This window comes from Bos indicus, chromosome 14 (genome assembly GCF_029378745.1).
Source record: "Bos indicus isolate NIAB-ARS_2022 breed Sahiwal x Tharparkar chromosome 14, NIAB-ARS_B.indTharparkar_mat_pri_1.0, whole genome shotgun sequence".
NCBI classification, from domain to species: domain Eukaryota; kingdom Metazoa; phylum Chordata; class Mammalia; order Artiodactyla; family Bovidae; genus Bos; species Bos indicus.
The window spans coordinates 63,041,441-63,065,997 of record NC_091773.1 but is presented as its reverse complement, the minus strand read 5'-3'; the positions used below and the strand labels follow the sequence as shown (position 1 = coordinate 63,065,997).

The window sequence follows — 24,557 nt, the reverse complement described above, 5'->3', positions numbered from 1 at the left end:
GAAAAAAACCAGTCTGGTTGAGGACTCTGTCAATTATAGCCACCAACAGGAAGATTTCTACATGAAATACACAGCCACAAATTGGAACAACTGCATAGCTCACCAGAGTGATCACTGATTTGCTGACATAAATCTGTGTTTATTTATACATTCTGGCCAAGAAAAACCCTATCGCCAATAATGCCAATCACAATTTAAGAAGTCAAGTGTTCCTAGAAAAGTATGCTTTTATTTTCTAACCTGTTCGATGAAGTTATTGTAATCTTTCGTGGCGTGTGTGTGCTGTCACTCAGTCGTGTCTGACTCTTTGTGACCATATGGACTTTAGCCCTCCAGGCTCCTCTGTCCAGGGGATTCTCCAGGCAAGAATACTGGAGTGGGTTGCCATTTCCTCCTCCCGGGGATCTTCCCAAGCCAGGGATTGAACCTCCATCTCCTGCATTGCAGGCAGATTCTTTACCGCTGAGCCACCGAGAAAGCTAGCCTCAAACTTCCGTGATTGCAGGGACCACTGTTGTACCTCTGCTAGTATCCAGCACAGTCTCAGAGACATGGTAGATGCCTAAAAATATCTGTGGCGTGAGTGAATGTTCTCTGCAGTCAGGATATCTTCTACTTTTACCCTGAAAATTCAGTAGGAAAAACCAGCATGGCATCTTCCTTCTGAGTGGTCTTCATCACTTAGCTCTCCTAAATCACTTGACATTTGCATCTCTAGTTACTCTTTGCCTTTATTTTCCTAAATAATAAACAAGTATTTATGGAATCCCTGACCTTAGCCCATTGTCTCTGTGGGTTGTGTATTTCACTTGTGTCTTTCAAGTTCAGTATTCTGTGTTCTCATGGCCTCTGTACACATCTCTCTCTGGGGAGCCCTGACCACTCTGTATTGGTCATTGCTGGATTACTCATCTGTCTTCCCCTTGGACTATTAGCTCCATGAGACGGATCTGCTTTCTTCTGTATCCCCAGTGTCTAACGCTGCGTTTGAACTACTGTGAACTTGTGTTGATCTTTATAGAATGAATGAATGAAAAAGGAATGAATGAATGGAATACCCATATTTATGGTTAGATCATCTTTAGGCACTTGTTTCCGGATGCAGCTAGAGAAGTGAGATCCTGTGTCATGGTGTCCATAGGTGTTGTGATTAGCATGTCACTAAGATGTGTCATCTGGGCTTGACTGAGATTGATGTGGTGTGCTGCCTTGCTAATGTGTCTCTATTGCCAAGCAAGGGGCTCAGAAAAAGGAGATCTTTATATAGATATAGCACTAAAAATGAGAGATTTGGTTGTATGAATTACCAAAGGACGACCAGGGATATGGCCTGAAATGAATTAGATCAAAAATTTGAATGGCCTTTAAAATGCAGCTCCTGGAAAAGGGAACCCTCTTACACTGTTGGTGGGAATGCAAACTAGTACAGCCACTATGGAGAACAGTGTGGAGATTCCTTAAAAAACTGGAAATAGAACTGCCTTATGATCCAGCAACCCCACTGCTGGGCATACACACTGAGGAAACCAGAAGGGAAAGAGACACGTGTACCCCAATGTTCATCGCAGCACTGTTTATAATAGCCAAGACATGGAAGCAACCTAGATGTCCATCAGCAGATGAATGGATAAGAAAGCTGTGGTACATATACACAATGGAGTATTACTCAGCCATTAAAAAGAATACATTTGAATCAGTTCTAATGAGGTGGATGAAACTGGAGCCTATTATACAGAGTGAAGTAAGCCAGAAGGAAAAACATAAATACAGTATACTAACGCATATATATGGAATTTAGAAAGATGGTAACAATAACCCTGTGTACAAGACAGCAAAAGAGACACTGATGTATAGAACAGTCTTATGGACTCTGTGGGAGAGGGAGAGGGTGGGAAGATTTGGGAGAATGGCAATGAAACATGTAAAATATCATGTAGGAGGCGAGTTGCCAGTCCAGGTTCGATGCACGATGCTGGATGCTTGGGGCTGGTGCACTGGGACGGCCCAGGGGGATGGTGTGGGGAGGGAGGAGAGAGGAGGGTTTGGGATGGGGAGCGCATGTATGCCTGTGGTGGATTCATTTTGATGTTTGGCAAAACTAATGCAATTGTGTAGAGTTTAAAAGTGGAATAAAATTAGGAAAAAAAAAAGAAAAGACATTTCTACAAAGAAAGGGAATAAAGACAATCCTGTATAATAACTAGAAATGGTGTACAATTTTTAAAATTTAAATACAATACACTATATTGTACACTTGTAACATATAATAAAGATGATGGAGAAGGTCAAAAAAAATAAAAAATAAAAAATAAAATGCAGCTCCTGGAAGTGGCTCTTTGCTTTCTGCAGGGTGTTTTCTGGGGGTGTTGCTATGATATGAAAGGCTTTAGGACAAGAGTTTGAAGGTGAATAAAGATTTCAAAGGGACCAAATAAAACAAGAGTCAGATAATACATCTGATGAAATGGATTTCATAATACATAACTGTACAATTTTAAAACAGTGAGTTTAAAGTTTTCTGTTGAATACAAATAATAAGCTGGAATCAAGATTGCAGGGAGAAATATCAATAACCTCAGATATGCAGATGACAACACCCTTATGGCAGAAAGTGAAGAGGAACTCAAAAGCCTCTTGATGAAAGTGAAAGAGGAGAGTGAAAAAGTTGGCTTAAAGCTCAACATTCAGAAAACGAAGATCATGGCGTCCGGTCCCATCACTTCATGGGAAATAGATGGGGAAACAGTGGAAACAGTGTCAGACTTTATTTTTCTGGGCTCCAAAATCACTACAGATGGTGACTGCAGCCATGAAATTAAAAGACGCTTACTCCTTGGAAGGAAAGTTATGACCAACCTAGATAGCATATTGAAAAGCAGAGACATTACTTTGCCAACAAAGATCTGTATAGTCAAGGCTATGGTTTTTCCTGTGGTCATGTATGGATGTGAGAGTTGGACTGTGAAGAAGGCTGAGCACCGAAGAATTGATGCTTTTGAACTGTGGTGTTGGAGAAGACTCTTGAGAGTCCCTTGGACTGCAAGGAGATCCAACCAGTCCATTCTAAAGGAGATCAGCCCTGGGATTTCTTTGGAAGGAATGATGCTAAAGTTGAAACTCCAGTACTTTGGCCACCTCATGCGAAGAGTTGACTCATTGGAAAAGACTCTGATGCTGGGAGGGATTGGGGGCAGGAGGAGAAGGGGATGACAGAGGATGAGACGGCTGGATGGCATCACTGACTCGACGGACGTGAGTTTGAATGAACTCTGGGAGTTGGTGATGGACAGGGAGGCCTGGCATGCTGCAGTTCATGGGGTCGCAAAGAATTGGACACGACTGAGAGACTGAACTGAACTGAACTGACTGAACTGAAAATAGTATCAAGGATGTAATCTATTGTGCCTCTTTTTCCCCAGAGACTGCCTCTTCTATTCATGTAGTCACCAGATAAATCTAAGTGCTGTCCTTATATCCCTGCGTGCGTGCTGTCGCTCAGTCATGTCCAACTCTTTGTGACCCTATGGACTGCAGGCCACCAGGCTCCTCCATCCATAGGATTCTTTAGGCAAGAATACTGGAGTGGGTTGCTATGCCCTCCTCCAGGGGATCTTTCTGACCCAGGGTCAGACCCGAGTCTCTTATGTCTCCTGCTTTGGCAGGCGAGTTCTTTACCACTAGCACCACCTGGAAAGCCCCCTAATATCCCTAGTCCTTCATAAATAAAGTGGTATGTATTGATGTCTATATACTATAGAAAAGGAGGATAAATTTAATCATTTGTATTCCTCCTTCCATTCCTCTCAGTATTTTATAATGAGATTATTATTTTTAGTTCTGTTGGGCAGTTCCATTTTTTCAGATTCATATCATTTTGCTTGTCTCTCTTGATACCTCATGTTGTAAGATGAGAATGCTGATGTCTTTACTACCCGTCCCTCCTCCTGTTCCATGTCTTACTTTGCCAGCTCTTTTACTTTTTCACCAAGTTGAAAGCATCTTAGCATTTTATATTCTGTTCTTTGGAGAGGGTTTAAGAATGATTTAATGGGAAAATTGAAAACCAAAAACTAGAAATGGCTTGACTGAGATCTGGTTGATGTTAGAGCTGGGACTAAAACCTGGGGCTTTTGACTCTCAGTCTAGTGGGCTTTCTAGATAAATTCGTTGACCTCATTCATCAGATGTTTATTGAATGGTTATTCTCTGCTAGGCATTACATTAAGTACCAGTAATACAAAAATAATAAAAAATTGTCTCAAATCTCATACTCTCATGAAAATAAGAAAAATAGATGTGTAAACAAACAACTATGTTTCGATGCAATAAGATGCAAAGGAAGATGTTGTGTAGCTTTTTTTTTTTTTAACCCCCACAGGTCAGAGATTATAGAAATCGATGTAATTATTAAAAGTTACAGTTTTTATATGTTGAGGAGATAGTGTTTCACCCAACTAACTTATGCATGTTTGGAAAATAAGGCATTGCTGATATAAAGATAAATTTAAATTGTCTGTTTCAAGTTTAAATATAAAAGCAAAAATGTTGTAAATTTATAACTAGAAATTATAATAAATCAGTTTTATGTGAGAATATCCACATATTCTTTAGTTGTACTTTTAGGTTTGTTTAATATTCTAATTTTAAGTCTAAGGTTTATGCATTTTTTTAATAGATCTTTTATATGGTGACTCGTGAACTTTTTCCTTTCTTCCTCCCTCAGATTTTCATCACCGTGAACTGCCTGAGTACAGATTTCTCCTCCCAAAAAGGAGTGAAAGGACTTCCTTTGATGATTCAGATTGATACATACAGTTATAATAATCGTAGCAATAAACCCATTCATAGAGCTTATTGCCAGATCAAGGTCTTCTGCGACAAAGTGAGTAAAGATGACAGTTTGTCATAAAGGTATTTTTGTTATTAGATATTACTTTTGATGACATTTCCCCCTTGTCACCTTTTCTTGTCTAGTGGTGTCCAAATAATCACTTTCCAGTCACAGTGGGAGTGGCAATCTTTCATTCTCAGTTCTTATTAGCTATCTCCGGAGCCATCAACTGTATTTGTTTTTTTTCGGTCAATCATTCTAGCACTAATTTAATGACTGACATTGTGCTGTGCTATGAGTCTGATTCACATAGATATAACTGATCTAATAGATGGATAGTTTTTAATGGGTAGGTAGATCTTGTCCCAGAACATACTAATATAACCTCTTTTATGGGTTAAATGGGGTCTCCTCTAGAGCCTTTTGGAATGGACACAGTACCTTTTAAGTATGTTCACTAGCAAACATGATGCTTCAGGAGGACATGTAGTTTTTGAATCTTCTTGAATCCCCCTGTATGAGATAGATCAATCAGAATAGCAAAGATTAAAATCCCATGTTTATGTGATGAGAGACCCTTACAAATCCCAAATGTGAATGGGACCAAGCATCAACAGTTTCAGAACCTGTATGATGTCAGCATCATGAGGGAAAATAATGGACTCACTTGATGACCGAAGAACAGGACTCTGTCAAGTGGTCCATGATAGCAGAGAGTGCAGTGGGCATCGAGGACATCTGGTGAGACTGGGGTAGAAGGATGGAGTGTGCAGACTTGAATTTACTGCTGGGTGGGTGCAAGGGGACAAAGCATTGGAGTGTTTGGGGCTCTATAAACTTGGGAAAGTTACAAATCGAAGTTCCCTTCTAGGATAAAAATCCTGCTCTGAGAAAAGGCTACTGGGAGTAGAATCCAAGTTGAGTTAGACAAAAACAAAGCAAAGGTTCAAAGGAATGAGAAGTTCTAATTAAAAAGGAAGAGGGGAAAGAAAACAGAGTAGTGAGATCTCAGGAAATACAGGACGATTTTCTGTTATCACTTTGTGAACACAGCTAGAGTAGGAGCATGAGGACCATCAAGCTAGAAGAATTATCCTAACTTACTCATTTCACTTAGAAATGACTAACAGAAAAAATGTTGAGTCCCCTACAGTGTTACATGAAAAATATAATTAAGATTAGACTAACTTCTTGTGGACCATGGATGCATGCCAGAAAGACATGCCCCCGAAACAGGTGATACATATTATATGTCCTTATGTCTATAGCCTACTGTTTCAGATGGGCTGAGAATTAACAAAATTTTAAAATATGAAATTAACAAAATCATGGAAATTATGAAGAACAACATAAACAACAATTTGAAAAACTCAGACATGAGATGTTTGGAGACCAGAATGACTTGAAAAGAGATATAGTAGAATTCAGGAAAAAATTTAGAAGTGGAAGATTAAAATGTTTCAGAAGTAAAGACTACTACATGGGAGTAAATAAATGTCAAAGATAATTCCTTAAGAACAATACAAGTATAAAATGGCAAAATTTTAAAAACTTGAAGAAATGAGAAAACAATTAAGAGAAAATAATAGATACAGAAGAGAGGGAAAGAAGATACAAAAACATATAATATGTATCTTTGTGGGAGAAAACATAAACAATGGAACAGAAGAAAAGCTAAAAAAGGACAAATCAGGAAAACTTAAAAAGAACATATTTTTAATGAGCTACCAGGCACTTGGGAAAGTTGATTGAGGATAGCCAATATCAAAAGCCATTGGACTTTAAAAATATTCTTTGGGCATCTAAGAAAAATAAAATAGACAATGGGTCATTAATTTTTTTCATTAATTTTTACTGGAGTGTAGTTGATGTACAGTGTTGTCTTGGTTCCAGGCGCATAGCAAAGTGAATCAGCCACACACACACATATATCCACTCTTTTCCAGACTTTCCTCCCATAGAGGCCACCACACAGGGTTGAGCTGAGTTCCCTGTGTTATGCAGTAGGTCCCTATTAGCCATCTACTTTATATATGGTAGGCAATGAATCATTTATAAGGAAACTTTTATTATCAAGCTTTTCAACAGCAGCGCCTTGTCAGGAGACAGTGATACTTAAAGTAACCAAGTGAAGAAAATGTGAGCCAAGGATTTTACATCCAGCCAAGCTGATTTTCAAGTATAAGGAAAACAGGCAAATGCAAAACAAAATAAAACAAGGAAACAAAACCACCAGTGAACAAACAACCAAAGGGGCAAAAATCCAAGGAATATTTCTGCTCGAGGAATCTAGTAAAAAATTCTGTTTAGACACCAATATGACTGTAAAGACATTGATAAAAGGACTGACAGTGAGCATTCCACGTGTTTTTATCTTGGATAAAATGATGGGAGAGACAGGAATGGCAATATGATATATTCTGACAATAATCAAGACATAATTATTTAGCAATTGGGTAGGGTAGGGAGGGAATATGAAAAATTGAATAAACTGGCAACTGCTGTTGCTGTTATTTTAGTTTCTAAGTCATGTCCAATTCTTTTGTGACCCCATGGACTGTAGCTGCCAGGCTCCTCTGTTCATGGGATTTCCCAGGCAAGAATACTAGGGTGGGCTGTCATTTCCTTCTCCAGGGGATCTTCCCAACCCAGGGATCAAACCCGAGTCTCCTGCATTGCAGGCAGATTCTTTACTACTGAGCTGCCAGGGAGTTGGCTGGATGTAAAAGAGTAGGAGTTCAGTTAGATCCTGGGGAGAAGACAGAAAGGGGAAAAAGAGGTTAGTGGCTAATTCAGAATTGCCAGCACTCTTAACGGTGCTGCAGTCAGATGTAGATCAAAGAGCTTATAGGGCCATTAAAATGTCTGAGTTGTCGTTTAGCAGAGTTGGAGAGGAGGAAGAAGTGGGCATCTCTGAACAGAAGGCAGAGATGATCATGAGACGAGAGAAGGAAGCAAATTAACTCGAACTGCACTGAGTTTAGGGACATGTGGCATAATGGAAAATGTCTCTAAAATCTCGATAGCGTTTCAAGTTGCAATGATTTCAATTAGTGCTAATTGTCAGAGCAGCACAGCCCTCTCAGGCCCAGTTAGGCAGCTTCCATGATATAGAGGAGGCACAGGTAGGTCTGTAGACACAGTTGTTATGTAGATGAGAAAATTGCCAGTGAGCACAGGTAACTCGCCAGAGTCATGTGGCGAAAAAGCAGAGTAGCTGCGTGTAAATCCATGTCTGATCCCAAACTCAGATTCCTTATATCTTTAATTCAACATATTAAATGTTAAGAAAGCATTTTCAAATGATGTACAAGGTGGAATTTTTAAAGTACGCATGGGAGAACAGTTAACTGATTTGAATTCCCTTCTTTTATTCCAGAAGTTTCAAGGGGAATAGTAGAATCCCCCTCCCTGAATCTCCTTCTTGGAAGGAAGGAGGAAGATTAGGAACAAGGAGAAAAGGAAGGAAGGGTGGAATGGAGGCCCTGGGCAATCTGTTTACCTTTATGTCACAGCTGGAATTGAAAGTATGAAAGAGAAGGCTTAAGAGATGCTCGTATAATTATTTGTTTCGAGTGTTGATGTAATAAATACTAAAAATAAAAATAAAGCATAAAATGCAGAATAAACAGAGTGCCATATTGTTCACTATGCCCTAGAATGAGAGGGACTCCAAGGAACTAGTGATGTAAAGAGTCTCTAGTGGGTCGCTTTTTAGTTAACATGATGATGAGGATCAGGAAACTCATAGGGAAGGAATCTCATGGGATAAGCAGAGTATATTAATCTTAACTGCTCTTAATTATTCCAATAAGCTAGATGCAAAATCTTTTGCTATGATTTGTCATTATATTTGTAGCCATGATTTCAAAATACAGGCAAAACTCACTCCTGGGACATTTTAGTTCTTGCACTTTCAAATGTGTGTATAAATGCAAAAGATTAATTTGAATCATCTTCTAAAGCAAAAGAATTAAGAGCTATTCCATTTTCAGTTCAGTTCAGTCGCTCAGTCGTGTCCGACTCTCTGCGACCCCATGAATCACAGCACGCCAGGCCTCCTGTCCATTACCAACTCCCAGAGTTCACTCAGACTCACGTCCATCGAGTCATTGATGCCATCCAGCCATCTCATCCTCTGTCGTCCCCTTCTCCTCCTGCCCCCAATCCCTCCCAGAGTCAGAGTCTTTTCCAATGAGTCAACTCTTCACATTCCATTTTAAAACTGTAAATTTCCCACAAAACAGATGGAATTTTGTACTATTTATAGTTCCCTAGGTTGATTTCTAATTAATGCACCTGTAAGATTGCAGATGAAAATAAAGGACTTCTCTCCCTTTTTTTGATATTAAAATTTCGTTTTTTGAAATACATATGTTTATGAATTAAAAATTCAGGATCTGCTATATGGCTATATCTTTATCAATACTTTTGTCTGTATTTTTATGGGCTCAGTCACTCAATTGTGTCCAGCTCTTTGTGATCCCATCAACTGTAGCCAGACAGGCTTCTCTGTCAATGGAATTTTCCAGGCAAGAATACTAGAGTGACTTGCCATTTCCTACTCCAGGGGATCTTCCCAACCCAGGGTTTGAACCTGCATCTCTTGCGTCTCCTATGTTGGCAGATGGATTCTTTACTACTACGCTACCTGGGAAGCAGATATCTTTATATCTGTATTTAATTCAGTTATCTTTCATGAAAAGCAAGAATCATATTACTGCAAAGAGCAACTATATATTGTTCAAAACTTGAAAATAAAGCCACCTTCTCCTAAGAATTTTCCCCCTCTTTATTAATTCTTGCTTAGAATTATCTTGGAGATTATAAAAAACTAAAGATATTTTTCCAAAATACCTTCTCGGTATCTTGGCCAACTTTAAATAGGTTAAGGCCACATTATTGAGACAAATTTAAGAGAAACAATTTAAGTATCAAATACAAATATAAAGATAGCCATCACCTCTCAAGAGGTGGCAAAGGTGATCACAGTATAATCAGGAAATCCTCTGGCATCTTTTTTTCTTTTCTCCAAATTTAACGCTTCATAATGAACATCTAAGTGGGGGAAATTATTTTCAAATGATAAATTTGGTATTTGTAGCAAATTATACCCTTCTGGAAGAACCAGACTTTTTTACATTTTAATGAGAGTGAAAATATTTTCCAGAAGCTTTGGGTCACAAATAATCAAAAGAAGGAAAGGAATTCTTGGAAGGTCATGTTCAAGGATGGTTCTTCATCATAATTGAATGTATCAAAGCTGCCCTGGGTCACTGTGAATCAAAGCGTTATTTTAAACATGAGGACGGTGGTCCTCCTAAGTTTGGATACTATCAGAATTGTTTTGGAGTGCTGCTCTCTGGGCCTTGAGGGCAGGGAGTTTCTTACATAGATGTGGTGCCCGGACTAGGCTCTGTGGAGAACTACTCTGTGTTTTATGTTAATCCTTCAGGTTTGGCGTATCAAAGAACCCCTGTAAAATGATAAGCAGGTGGCTTTATTTCCTAAAAATTGACACTGAACATATATAAACCTTGGAACGGTAATTTCAGAACTTTTCTTCACATAAATTGTACAAGACAGAAGACTAATTTTAAAATAAAATTGCTCGACAAACTTTGGGATGTGTCTTCAATGAGTTATAATTTATGTAGGTACATTTCTATATTTTGACTTACATGCAATACTATATTGTACAGAACTTCAAATACAGAGAAAAAAGTCTTACATGGACACAACTACAAATGAATAATAAGGGCCTTTTGCTTCTTTTTCACACCCATTTGAACAAAGTCATGTTTGTGCATTTAGCACTTTATTTTTTTTCTGAAAATATTATACCTTATCTAGACAAAAATCTCTACAAAACTTTTAGTATATCTTGAAGAGACTTTCCAAGGAAATATTTTTATATTTTATCTCCTTCTTTCTATGAATTTCTATGGTTTATAAACATCAGTGACAATTTAAAACTTAAAAATAGAGCACTGTAAATGATTAGTCTCTTTTTGGAGTAGAAGCTTTTTGACATAAAAATGCATATTTATAATATCCGTTTAAACTATTATAAGCATCCAAATCTTACCAATGTAAAGTTCTTAGAGCTCTCCTGGCACAGAGGAAGTGCCACATCTGATTAGCTGTCATCACTTGTTCATGAAGAATTAGCTCTAAAGCCGTGTCCTTTATGATGGATGCCTCCCTTGGCCACATGTCTCCATTGTGTCATGGCCTTACTTTGGCCAGAATTGGGATTATGTTTTTTTTTTTTTTTTTTTAAGCCAGATTGATAAGCAAAATCTATATTTCAGTGTTTTACTTCTAAACCATTAGTGTGCCCCTTTCTGTGAATTGCCTTCATGACTCTTGTCCATTTTTTAACTGGTATGATAGTTGCTGTTTTCTTTTTAACTTTGAATCATTATTTATATGTTATTGATTTAACACTTTATATGAGATTTTACGGGCTTCCCTGGTTGCTTAGGCAGTAAAGAATCCGCCTGCAGTGTGGGAGACCTGGGTTTGATCCCTGGGTTGGGAAGATCCCCTGGAGGAGGGCACGGCAACCCACTCCAGTATTCTGGCCTGGAAAATCCCCAAGGACAGAGGCACCTGGTGGGCTACAGTCCATGGGGTCACAAAATGTCAGACACGACCGAGTGACGAAGCCCAGCACAGCACAGCACATGAGATTTATATAGCAAGTATTTCTACCAACTTGTCCCTTCCTTTTTAATTGATCTGTGTGCATTTTACAGAAGGATTAAATTGTATATTCTCAGATCTATCTCTTTTGTGTGTGATAACTTGGGGATTTTCTAGGGGTAGAGGTTGCTGAGCAGTCCACACTTTGCTGTTTTTTAAATGTGCTGCCACAAAGGGCAGAAATAGTGAGGATTTGAAATGTAGGAGGAGTCGAGGCTGGGAGAGGTGTCGCGTTAGAGCGCCTTGGAAATACAGGTATAGATGGACTTCCCTGCCACAAGAATGGAGAGAGGGAAAGGCAAAGGGAACTATGTGGAAATGTCTGTATTTGGGGCGTGAGAAGAGGAAAATGAGTCAGCAAAGCTGACATCGAAGGGTGACCAAAAAGAGAAGAGGATGATCAAAGAATTGTGGAAGACCAAGAGGGCAAGAGACATGGGTGATGGTCAGCTGGTTAATTTGGATGGAGTTGGCAAGAGATGCCAATGAAAAAGTCAAATTACAGGGAACAGAGGAGCAAAAAGGCAAATTGAATGCCATTTCCAGGAGCATATGAACATATTAAGACAAAAGCCCAGATCGTAGTTGTATATACAAAATCTTACACCTTGTGTAGTTTGCTTCAGCCCTACCTCATTTCCTCTTCTGTAATAATTTTTTAAAGTTCCATACCAAGGAGCAAAGGAAAAGTTTTATAGGAAATTCATACTCAACTTTCATGCCCACTCCATGATTAGGAAAGATAGCAGGCCAATGCGTCATCCTACAACATTTTATTTTAAATAAATACCACTAAAATTACTTAACCGGCTTTACTGGGATAGGGAACTGAGTCTGGCCTTTCTGTAATTGGAATTGTTTAGATAGGCAAGATACCAAAAAAGGGGAGACTTTGGGAGGAGTGGGATCCCTCCCTCCCCCAGGACGTCAGCAACATCAGGTAGACTGAGGGGCGGTCGACCTCGCTGGAGGTTGGAGCCGCGGCTGCTGGCCTCCCCTCCCCACGTTTTATTTCTTATCCCTGTGACTTGTGTGTGCACAATTGTTTTGCACTTTCTGGTAACATGCCTGGCATTGTCTGCATTTGTTTTTCCCTGTCAGGGAGCAGAAAGAAAAATCCGAGATGAAGAGAGGAAGCAGAACAGGAAGAAGGGGAAAGGCCAGGCCTCCCAGACCCAGTGCAACAATTGTGAGTGTGGCTGAGAAGGGGGGTGGGCTTCAGCCGGGCCAGGTCCACCAAGGAATGGGTGGAAAGAAGTGGGTTGCAGGTAAAATATGCACGTCCAAGTTATGGCTGGGCTTCCCTGGTGGCTCAGACAGTAATGAATCCTCCTGCAATGAGGGAGACCTGGGTTCAACCTCTGAGCTGGGAAGTTCTTCTGGAAGAGGGCATAGCAACCCACTCCAGTATTCTTGCCTGGAGAATCCCCATGGACAGAGGAGCCTGGCGGGCTTCCGTCCATGTGGTTGCAAAGAGTCAAACGCAACTGAGCAACTAAGCACAGCACAAGTTATGGCTAGCCACGGCGATGGGGTGAACCATCCCTGTGCAAAGCAAATAGGATCATGTGATTACGTCAGAGCTAGGAGGGAGGTTCTCATACTCCAGAGGCCAACATCCTCCTTCTCCAGACAAATCTAGGGTGCAGAGAGTGACAGGAGAGCACCCCTTCAGGAGTGTTCACTCCAAGTGCACACTCTTTCTGCTGGTCTGGTGATGGGAGAGGGCAGGCTTTTAAAGTCTGTTCACATATATGGCATTTGGGAAGCTTCATAGGAGACCATTGCGAACTTTAGCCAAGACTAGAGCTTACAAGTGAGAGATCTTAAGTCATCCACGACCCTTGCACTTACGGGTTTTGTGATCGTGTCCAGCCTCTGATGGGAAGTTGGCAGCGATACCGTTACAGAAGAAGAGTGACGTCACCTACTTCAAGACAATGCCTGATCTGCACTCCCAGCCCGTCCTCTTCATACCTGATGTTCACTTCGCAAACCTGCAGAGAACAGGACAGGTATGGCTGACCCGCTCACATCGCCTGCCATCCATCCACTCGGCAGGTAGAGCCTTAAGAGACCATCACTTCAGGCGCTATTGACCTGAAAAATAAAATCTATGCGTTCGACCAAAAGTCAGCCATTTCCTACAGAAAATGTAATTTTATAGAAAGGAATGTCTCAGGAGAGGAAACCAACTTACTAAGGGGAAGGTGAGAGTGAGCTGATAATAGTGAAGTGTTGACAAAGCAATGAAAGAGGAAGAAAGTAAGAAGGCTGATAACCTGTAAGGCAAGTTTTGTGAGTTTTGTTCTGTGGGATCCGCATGATGCAATAGGGCTCCATCTAATGGTGGGAAATTGAACTGCACCCATTGGAAAGTTGCTTAAGAGGAAAATTCTTTCTGTTAAAAACTTTTTCTTAGTAAATTGACAGTTACTGTTGAATAGGTAAATTATTTTAAACCAAAAGAAAAATGAGATTGTAGACAAGCCTTTTAAAAGACAATTCCTGTCTTCTAGTTCTAGTTACAAGTGAAATTATAGAGATAATATTATAATACATAAACACCCAATAATTAGCTCCTTATGGTAGCTCACGTTAATGATATGCAGCCGCTAAAATTATAATTAGGAAAACTATGTAGCAACATAGGAACTAGTTATGATAATGTTCAGTGGGGAAAAGGTAGAATATTCATTTGTGTCTATACTGTGATTCCAAATACTGGGTTGGCCTAAAATTTCATTTGGGTTTTTTGCAAGATGTTACAAGAAAAATTGTAATACTTGATGAGTAAGCTTAAGAGATGGATAATTTTTCTTGCTTTTCGTAATGTCTTAATATTGTCTATTTTATGTGATAAATTAAAATTGTGTGAAAAAAAATTACTTCCCTAGCTTTAGCCAGAATTGTCTTCCTGTTGAGAAATAGGTGCATACTGACACATTCAAGTTTTTCTTCCATTCTAGCGTTCAGGTACTCACTGGAATTGACCTTAGTCTAGGAACAGAAATCATTATTGGCTTAACTTTCTTTTTCTTGAGAATATTTTGTCCCTGGGCCATTTCATTTTGTGTATGAGACAAACCAGTTATACAACCAGAACTTTTTAATTGGTGTTTTTGATGCCAACTAAATATGGGTAGCAGAATACCCCCTAGTTCTTTTTCTTAAGAGTGCATTACATTAAAATTTAACATTCTCATCTTGTCTTACTTGTCTGATAGGAAAAAGACACAGAGATAAAAGGAAGAATGTAATGATTTATTACGACATGAGTGCCAGGGCCTGATTTTATTTTTTAATTCCCAAGAACGTGGTGATTTGTGTATTTGCAGTCTTTGTAAATACGTGCTGTATTTTGAAGCTAGGTCGTCACACTTTTAGGAAAGAGGGGATGGTTGAATTAACTTGCTCTCATTGTTTCCTGTTGTGATTCTGGCTTCAGCCCTGTGTCAAAGCTGACAGCCTGACCTGTTCTCTTGGCAAGATTTCTCTAAAATACGCAAAGCTGTAAATGAATCTTAAGAGGAAAACTGACCAAATGTGACGGCTCGTGACTGTCTCTGGCCTCACGTACCCCCTCTGTGTCCTGAGCGGGACTCCTAGCCTGTGGCTGAGCAGAAGGAAAGTGTAGTCTTTCCCATTTGTTGGTTTCAGCAGTTTGCAAAGCAGCCCAACCAGCGTCCCTTCGGGCATCAGCAAAGTTAAGTCCTGCTGTCCTTGAAGAGCCTCAGGCTTTCCCTGTGGCTTTGGAGTCAGAATGTAGGGGGTCAGTGAGGGAGCCTGCCTGAGCCCCGGGTGACGAAGGAACGCACTCTTCTGTGTGCTGGGACAGTGTGTGAACATCCTGTGGTTGATCAACGTGCTTGGCTGAAGGAAAAGAGCACCTGCGGTAGCTGGTCAGGACTAGAAAGGCTGCCTTTCCTTAGAAGAGTCAGGAGTTTGGGGGGATGAGTCCAGAGGCAGGAGGGAAGAGGGCAGTGCTCTGATGTTGGAAGTGGGCAAGGGACAGGGCTTGGCGAGCTTCGACAGGCCAAACGAGAGCCAGCTGTGGCAGGTCACGAGCTGGCCCAGTTCTCCCATAAGGGAGCAGAGATGGAAGGGAGGAAGGCAGGTGATGGTGTGATGCTCAGTAACCGCTACTGCCATGGACCTGGCGAAGTCAGCCACGTGGCAGCCCTTCAGCTGCAGAACAAGCCGCCGGCTAGCTTTCACTGTCAGCCCAAATGTCCCCTTCTCCCTCCATGTCTCACTGATTCACTCGTGGGTTGAAATAGTCACCGGATGGTTATCAAACACTCACAGGAGGGCATTCTTACCGAGTCCATGCTCATTCTGCTCCCTGCAAGACAAGCCAGTAAATCAGAGACGAGGAATGTGGAGGCAAGGAATGTGACATCATTCAGAAAGCAAGCAGACCAAGAAGGTGGCAGACTAGTATGTCCAAATGATCATCTTCTCTGGGCCTGGATGCCAGTTTCTGTTATAGGACAGAGATGGGGAGGAGGTGAGGAAGTAAAATAAAAAGGTCATGAGTCTTGCAAGTATCTCCTGGAATGGCCAGCCTGAGGGGGGAGGTGGGATGGGGACAGGTTGTGTTAATGTCTTTTTTTTTTGTAGAATTCAGGCAGAGGGGCAGGGTTCCCCAGGCAGGCCTTTTAGTAAACAAAAGCAACGGAGGAAGGGAAGCAAAAGTTAAAGAAACAGATCCACCATGGAGTCAGATTTTGTTGTCCCCTGAAACAGCATGAACCCAGGGTGCAAGCACTATGGAGGTCTCTGGTTTCCCTCTCCTCGCATTAAAGCCCAGAAGATCCAACCAGTCCATTCTAAAGGAGATCAGTCCTGGGTGTTCATTGGAAGGACTGATGCTGAAGCTGAAACTCCAATACTTTGGCCACCTCATGCGAACAGTTGACTCATTGGAAAAGACCCTGATGCTGGGAGGGATTGGGGGCAGGAGGAGAAGGGGACGACAGAGGATGAGATGGCTGGATGGCATCACTGACTCGATGGACGTGAGTCTGAGTGAACTCCAGGAGTTGGTGATGGACAGGGAGGCCTGGCGTGCTGCGATTCATGGGGTCACAAAGAGTCGGATGCGACTGAGCGACTGAACTGAACTGATGCAAGGTGCCTTTTGTCAAGAACCCTTGAAAAGAAGTGATAGAGGAGCTTGGGAGAAATTGTGGGCTGCGTAGGCCTCGTTCCTCTGGATCCCATGTACCTGGCAGGAATCAGCCTCCCTCAATGCACCTGAACCCAGGGAGGACATCCCTTCTCTTCTCCTTTACACCCTCGAGAGCCGTCTCCCTGACCTGTGGCTTGTAAGCCACCTCCACCCAAATCACAGGCGTTCTTGATAAGAATTCAGGTTCCCAAGGTTTATTCCAGGTCTTTCAAATTAAAATCTCCTAAGGGGAGCCTGGGAATTTGTGTTTATGAGAAGTTCTCCAGATCGTTTTTATGTGTTCTGAAGTTTGAGAACACTGTCCAAAAATCAAATTTGTGCAATAAGCACTAGAGCCGACTAGGAAGAGATGGTGGGTCATCCCGTGTGAGGAGGAGGAGGAGGAGTGGCGGTGCGGGGAGGCGACGGGGGCAGCACAGTACAGGCTGCCCAGGAAGCCAGGGGGACACTCAAGAGAAGGTCGCTTCTGGCTCTGGATCACCAGGCACCTTCGCAGAGAACTGGCCGTTACCCTGCCTGGGCAGTGAAGCAGGGCGGGTGTATTATGCCACATTTAAAGAAAGCAGCAAAAAAACAAGTCAGCATCAGTCTTGGGTCCAGTGCTGTGGCCCAGGCTCCCTGGCTTATGTGGGTCCCTCTGTATACATCTAAATAAATAGTCCATTCTGAGCATAACCCAGTGCTCTGATGCCACACTGAAACTTGGGGCGTGGGGAGGAAACGTCTTACCTTCACCTTCATTGCCTTGTGTTTAAGAAGAAAGGATACAATACTACCATAAACATTAAAAAGTTTAAGAGGAAAAAGTTCCCCATGGAAATCTCAGCCAATGACTAATATGACTCATTCCCGAAGAGTTCCAGGTAACGAGCTCTGTTGTATAACTAAGTCTGGGCTTGGCGGCATCCTGGAAACTGGCACGAGCCTTTGAGAAAGTTTACACGGAGGGTGTCATGGCTATGGCAGGGACACTGATGAAATGGACTGGAACCCAAAGGTGATTTTTGAAGTTTAATGTGTGAATGTTGGATACTAACAAGTGTCATTCTCACCCAAATGCAAATGATCCTGAAGCACATAGTTAAAGCTCTTGAAAGGCCCACAGTTAATTGCCGTAAATAACTGGGTGAAGAGGACTTAACGTACACAGCAGCTCCCCCTCTGGATTTCCAGAGCTGCATAAAATAATAAGGATGCTTCATAATGTCTTTAAATCTGATTTGGCCTGTTGCCAGGCTGACCACCTAAAGAAGTCTCTTTCCCTTCTGGCCAGAACACCTCCTATAGCCAGAAATACCTCCTAGGGCTAGGTGACATTTCCTGGCCTGAAGATAGTTGACTCCTAGATTTTTGTGGTCATGGGACCAGGGTAGCCCAAGTCCCTTTGGGAAATAAACAAAGGCCTGGGCTTACTGCCTGGTACTTGCTTCCCTCCCTTTACCAAAGTATACCAGTCTGCAATCAGCTCACTTGTGGACTGGATGGGATCGGTTACTTACAGGCCCTGTGCCAAGGCCCTTCTAAGCCATGATTTTTAAATCTTGCTAAAATATTTCCTTAATGTCTAAAGCAAGGTTTGGCTTTGATCTATAGGTGATCTGATCAGACTGATTTGAGCTAGAAATAGTCAGATTTCTAATTTTAGTTCATTAACGTCTAAGAATTAACCCTAGGAGACTGTTGAAGAGCTTAAATTTGTATTCGACACACACAGATTTGTATTAGACACATACAAATGATTAAACAGATTTGTCTTTTTTTTTTTTAAGAGACAGTGTAATGTCTTAGGAAAGTCTGTGCATCACGTAATATATTTCCATTTCTCATGCTTGACCTACAGTAAGTCTGCCGTTTTGTTCCACAGGTGTATTACAACACGGATGATGAACGAGAAGGGTAAGACACTCAGGCTTTTCACTTCAACACCCAAAGTCAGTTCCTGTTGGTAGAAATGGGTTTCCAAGCACAGGATAATGGGACAGGGAGTGGGCATGTCCTTTCAGCCCCAGACTCAGAGCTAGAGAAGCCTTGACTCCAAGAATTGTCTGGGAGAAGCCTGGAAGTACCGTTCTCCTTCCAAGTTTCTTTTTTATTTTTATTTTTGGCCGCACCTCACAGCATGTGAGATCTTCCCTGACCAGGGATCAAACCTGTGGCCCTTGCATTGGAAGCACAGAGTCTTAACCACTGGACTGCCAGAGAAGTCCCCAAGTTTCTCTTTACCCCTCTCTCCTTCCTATGATCTGCCTTTGAAGTGGTACATCTCTTTGATTCCACCCTTTCACTGCTAATCCAGTTACTGAAATCTTTGGCCCCAACACAAGATCGAGTTGAGCTCAAGGCAGGAGCTAAGGAGACAGCCTGTCCTCCTTTCTGTGCTACCTGGACCCCCCTCCCCATCCCCGCACATCCCTCACGCTGGAGGGTGAGCTGCCTGGGCCAGTGGTGAGGCTGGTTCAGATGGGGGCTAGGAAGATTGAGAACCTTGTCACTGTCTTCAGGACTGTAGGGAAGAGAGGGTTTACACAGGGGCATTGAAGGCTCCCAGTGTCTTGGGTATCAAGTCGCTGCATACTGCTTTTCTGTTCATTAACTCATTGTGTAGATTCCTAGAATTTTGGAGGCAAAAAGGAACCTTCAAGGTCATTTAGCTGATCCTATTCCCAGGCAATACAGTGCAATATACCACATTTTTGATAGGGGGTCAGCCAACTTCTACTTGAATGTTCCCAGTGATGGGAATATTCTGACTATTCTCATTGTAGGAGATAGCTCATGACGCTATTGGACAATTCCAGCTCCAAAAAGTTAGTTTGTGGAACCGATGTTGCCTTCTTTTGACTGATATGCGTTGGCTGTAGTTCTTTCTGGATGAGTCTCAACCTTTCCTCCTCATTCACATGTCATTTTACCTGTCAACATCTTAATTCTCCCGCCAGGGGGTACCACCAGATTTGTTACTGGTCTCCTTAAAATTGGCTCTCAGAAGTACACGTGTTCTGAACCACATGAGTTGGAGATTATATTGAGATCATTTCTTTTTGCCACCTGGATGCTGTACTACATTCAATTTTCATCATGTTACACCACTTACAACTAAAATCTTGGTTTGCACTAATTACATGGGTATAACTAAACTCTCTAGATCACTGTTTTTCAAACTATGGTCAAACCAGGGCTTCCCTATTCTTAAGCAATATTTCCTTGTGCAACATTTCAAAATGAAGTCAAGTGGAACAGATAGTCCTGGGTTCTTTTCCAAAGCAGAGCTTGGTAAACTGTAGCCTAAGGGCCAAATTGAGCGCCCCCCACCGCCCCTGCCCCACTGCAGCACGCCACTTCTTTTTGTACTGTCTGCATATTTTCAAATGGTTGAAAAAGTCCAAAAGAAGAATAATATTGCATAACATTTGAAAATTATGAGATTCAAGTGCACACAGTCACATTTAATTGGCACACAGCCACATGAACGCCTTGTCTCTGGCTGCCTGGGTGCTTCAATAGCAGAGCTTCAGCAGAGCTCAGTAGAGAGACGCTGTTGTAGTTGCAACAAAGACTGTCTAGCCTGGAAAGCCTAACTGTTTACTTTCCAGGGGAAGTGTGCCACCCTCTGTCCTAAAGGATAGAGAATCTCAAAAGAGACAATAATTCCCTAGTTGGTCAGGAGCAGAGCCTCATCCAGGATCTGACCTCCAAATTCTGAGTTCCAAATTTTCTAAATACCTAGTTATATTGTTCTCTTTTTATCTTGGTGAAAGTGAAGTGAAAGTGAAGTTGCTCAGTCGTGTTCGACTCTTTGCGACCTCATGGACTGTAGCCTACCAGGTTCCACCATCCACAGGATTTTCCAGGCAAGAATACTGGAGTGGGTTGCCATTTCCTTCTCCAGGAGATCTTCCCAGCCCAGGGATTGAACCCGGGTCTCCTGCATTGTAGGCAGACGCTTTACCGTCTGAGCTACAGAGGTCGTATATTCCAGCAGCAGGAATGAACAGGAACAATTAGCACCAATCACTTCTACTCTGTTGTTCACTTGGTTCACAAAGGACAGGGTGGCGTCATGGAAGGAACGATGACTCTGAGCCAGGAAGCCCACGTTCTCCTCCTGGGCTGCTGCTCCCCAGTGGGAAGCCTGGGGCCGGGTCCCTGACCTCTGGACTTTGGTGTTCTCCATTGTAAAAGGAAGATTTTGTAGAAGAGGATCTGTGAGATCTCTCCTGAGGAAACTGAGGATCGGGGGATCTGGTCTCCATCTCCATCTGACCCCTAGTTCCTGGAAGACCCTTCTTGCCTTGATCCTCTGTCCACACTCATCCCCACTAGGATGCCCACGTTCCAGCCTTCCATGAGGTCCCCTCAAGTTTTGCGTTTCTATGGCTCACATACTGCATTCAGGATACAGGGTTTCTTGGTGAACTTGGGCATCCTTAAGTCTGGAAAAACAGTGATTTCCCTCCAAGAACTTGCCATCGCCTGATGCCACATGGGGCACTCAGACCATAATCCTCTCTCAGAATTTCTCTTATTTTTGCTTCTTCTCAAAGGCATGCCACTATCTCCTGTGGGCCCATCTTGTATAATCTCCTCAAAGGCTGGTAGGTGGGTTTAGTCCCTAAGTCACATCCGACTCTTGCAACCCCATGGACTGTAGCTCACTAGGCTCCTCTGTCCATGGTCTTCTCCAGGCAAGAATACTAGAGTGGGTTGCCATTTCCTTTTCCAGTGGATCTTCCCCAACCAGGGATCGAACCCATGTCTCCTGCATTACAGGCAGACTCTTTACCAATGAGCCACCAGGGAAGCCTTAAAGACTGAGTCTTTAGGAAAATAAAAGCCAGAAGAAGACAAATGTAGAGAACAGCAAGTCTGAATTTGGTTCCATCACAGCTCAGAGAGTCAGCCCTCCAAAGTGACTTCACTCATCAGCCTCTGAATGACTGGAGCAGAGGGCCATGCCTCTCCTCTCAGAGATGCTGCCAGACCAAACCCTGAGCTTGGTTACAGTGTTGCTGAGCAAGAGGTGTTATCCTCCACCCAGAACACTTTGGCCAAAATTCAATGCACTTTGGAGATATTAGAGATTGTTGACCAATCACCAGCGAGTACATTTAATCAACATAATATTAAACCTAAGTATTCATCATGCTGTGTTCATCAGCACAAAATAAAGTTCTTCCAGAATTCTGCCCTATTTCTCTTAAAGGAGCAGTTTCCTGGAGGACCAAGCACTTTTTTTTTGATGAGGTTCTCAGGGATGCTAAGCAAACCATGAGCTGTAGGACATGGTGGGCTATGTCTTAACCACATATACACAGGTGATTACAACTATAGGACAGTTTCCCCAGGAGAATATGAAAACATAAACTAAAGCTCTGGGGCCACCTTGAATAGGTAAACTTTTTTGAATATAGCCAAAAGAATCAACACTCTGTTGATACTTTTGTTGTTGTTAATTTACTTTGTTTAACATGCATTTAAAAAGTAACATAATTTAGAAATATCTCACATTTTGTGAAACTTTTATTCGAATTCTTCACAATTCATGACATCCGTATCTTTCTCATTCTTCAAGTTACTTTTTATGTCATCTCATACTATATATCAAGGCAGTTCTCCGCTACCTTCAAAGTTGAGATACAGAACTTAGAAATTCTGTCCTAAGTCACAAATATTGACTCTTGTAATATTAGTTACATAAGTGACTGCTGCCATGTTGCCTCTTATTTTTAAATTTTGTTTTTAATTAAACTCTTATTTCAAGATAATCATTGATTCACATGCAGCTGTAAGAAACCCACCCCCTTTTCTTTTCTTTTTTTTTTTTTTTGCCACACTGCACAGCCTGCAGGATCTTAGTCTCCCCAACAGGGATTGAACCCAGGCCCATAGCAGAGAAAGCGCCAAGTCTGAACCACTGAACCACCGGAGAATTCCCAGGACCATCTCCTTTTCAACGGATATATTTTTACTTTTACTGTTAGATATTGCAGTTAAAAAAATCCACCCAGTAATATTCAAATCTGCATCAGATACACAAGGGAGATTTTTAGAAAATATTTAAGAAAATGAAAATCATCTTTACCATCCCTTAGCGTAGCAGATTTTTATCAGTTTCTTATATTAGTTCCGGTTATTCTTGTACTAGTTAGCCATTTTGCAAATTGGAAGATTTGAACTAAATACTCATAAAACTGAGCTTTACCTCCTTTTATAAATTTAACCTACATTTACCCTTTCTGTTGCTCTTCATTCCTTTATTTCTGTGTTTCTTTGGGATCCTTTTCCGTTGTTTTTTTTAATTGTGTTTGATTTCTTTTTTCTTTCTTTATTTTTAATTGGAGAGTAATTGTTTTCCAATATTGTGTTGGTTTCTGCCATAGAGCAACATGAGTCAGCCATAGGTGTACATATGTCCCCTCCCTCTTGAACCTCCCTCCCATCTCCTACCCCATCCCACCCCTCTAGGTTGTCACAAAGTATTGGTTTGAGCTCCCTGATTCATACAGCAAATTCCCACTGGCCATCTGTTTTATGTATGATAGTGTATATGTTTCCATGCTCCTCTCTCAGTTCGGCCCACCCTCTCCTTCTCACTGTGTCTGCAAGTCTGTTCTCTATGATTGCGTCTCCACTGCAGCCCTGCAAATAGCTTCATCAGTACCATCTTTCTAGATTCCATATATGTATGACATTTGTTTTCCTGACTTACTTTACTCTGTATAATAGGCTCTAGGTTCATTCACCTCAATTAGAACCGACTCAAATGCATTCCTTTTCATGGCTGAATAATATTCCATTGTATACATGTACCTCATCTTCTTTGCAAATTCATCTGTTGATGGAAATCAATCCATGTGATACACCATGTCAACAAAGTAAAAGATAAAATCATTTGATAATCTCAATAGAGGCAGAAACAGCTTTTGACAAAATTCAGCATGCATTTATGATAAAAACTCTTTAAAAAATGGGCATAGAAGGAATCTATTTCAACATAATAAAGGCCATATATGATACACCCTTAGCAAACATTATTCTCAATGGTGAAAAGCCAGAAGCATTTCCTCTAAGTTCAGGAACGAGACAAGGTTGCTCACTCTCACCACTGTTACTCAACACGGCTTTGGAAGCCCTAGCCACTGCAGTTAAAGCAGAAAAAGAAATAAAAGGGATCTGGATTGGAAAAGAAGAAGTAAAACTCTCACTGTTTACAGATGACATGATACTATACTTAGAAAACCCTAAAGATACTATCAGAATTACCAGAGCTAAATTGGTGAATTTAAGTCACAGAATACAAAATTAATACACAAACGTCACTTGCATTCCTATATACTAACAATGAAAAATCAGAAAGAGAAATTAAGGAATCAATCCCATTTACCATTACAACAAAAAGAATAAAATACTTAAGAATAAACCTGCCTAAGAATACCAAAGAGCTTTCCATTATTTATTTATTTGGCTACATGGCCTGGGCGAGCTTAGTTCCCTCACCAGCAATCAAACTGGGGCCCCCTGAATTGGAAGTGCAGTTTCTTAACCAACTGGACCACCAGGGAATTCCCTCACCATCTTTTAAATTTTGTTTACTTTTAAACTTTTTATTTTATATTGGGGTATAGCAGAGTAACCATTTTGTGATGGTTTCAGGTGAACAGCAAACGGATTCAGCCATACATACTCTCCCCAAACCTTCCCTCCCATTCAAGCTGCCACATAATATTATACATGCTGCTATATTAAAATAGATAATCAACAAGACCTACTGTATAGCACGTGGCACTCTGCCCCACCATTTTTCAAAAACTGAAATATAGTTGG

The 24,557-nt window shown here is 41.5% G+C and overlaps 1 protein-coding gene across 6 annotated transcripts in view; it reads left to right on the top strand.

The window, feature by feature from the left end:
• Positions 1-24,557, top strand: part of GRHL2 (grainyhead like transcription factor 2) — a 171,804-nt gene that overhangs the window by 121,895 nt on the left and 25,352 nt on the right. For all 6 annotated transcript variants that reach the window (XM_070803090.1, XM_070803089.1, XM_070803088.1 and 3 more), the window contains exons 9-12: positions 4,724-4,882; positions 12,641-12,728; positions 13,415-13,554; positions 18,598-18,629. In XM_070803090.1, coding sequence (XP_070659191.1) covers positions 4,724-4,882; positions 12,641-12,728; positions 13,415-13,554; positions 18,598-18,629 — 419 coding nt within the window. The remainder of the gene's footprint in view (positions 1-4,723; positions 4,883-12,640; positions 12,729-13,414; positions 13,555-18,597; positions 18,630-24,557) is intronic.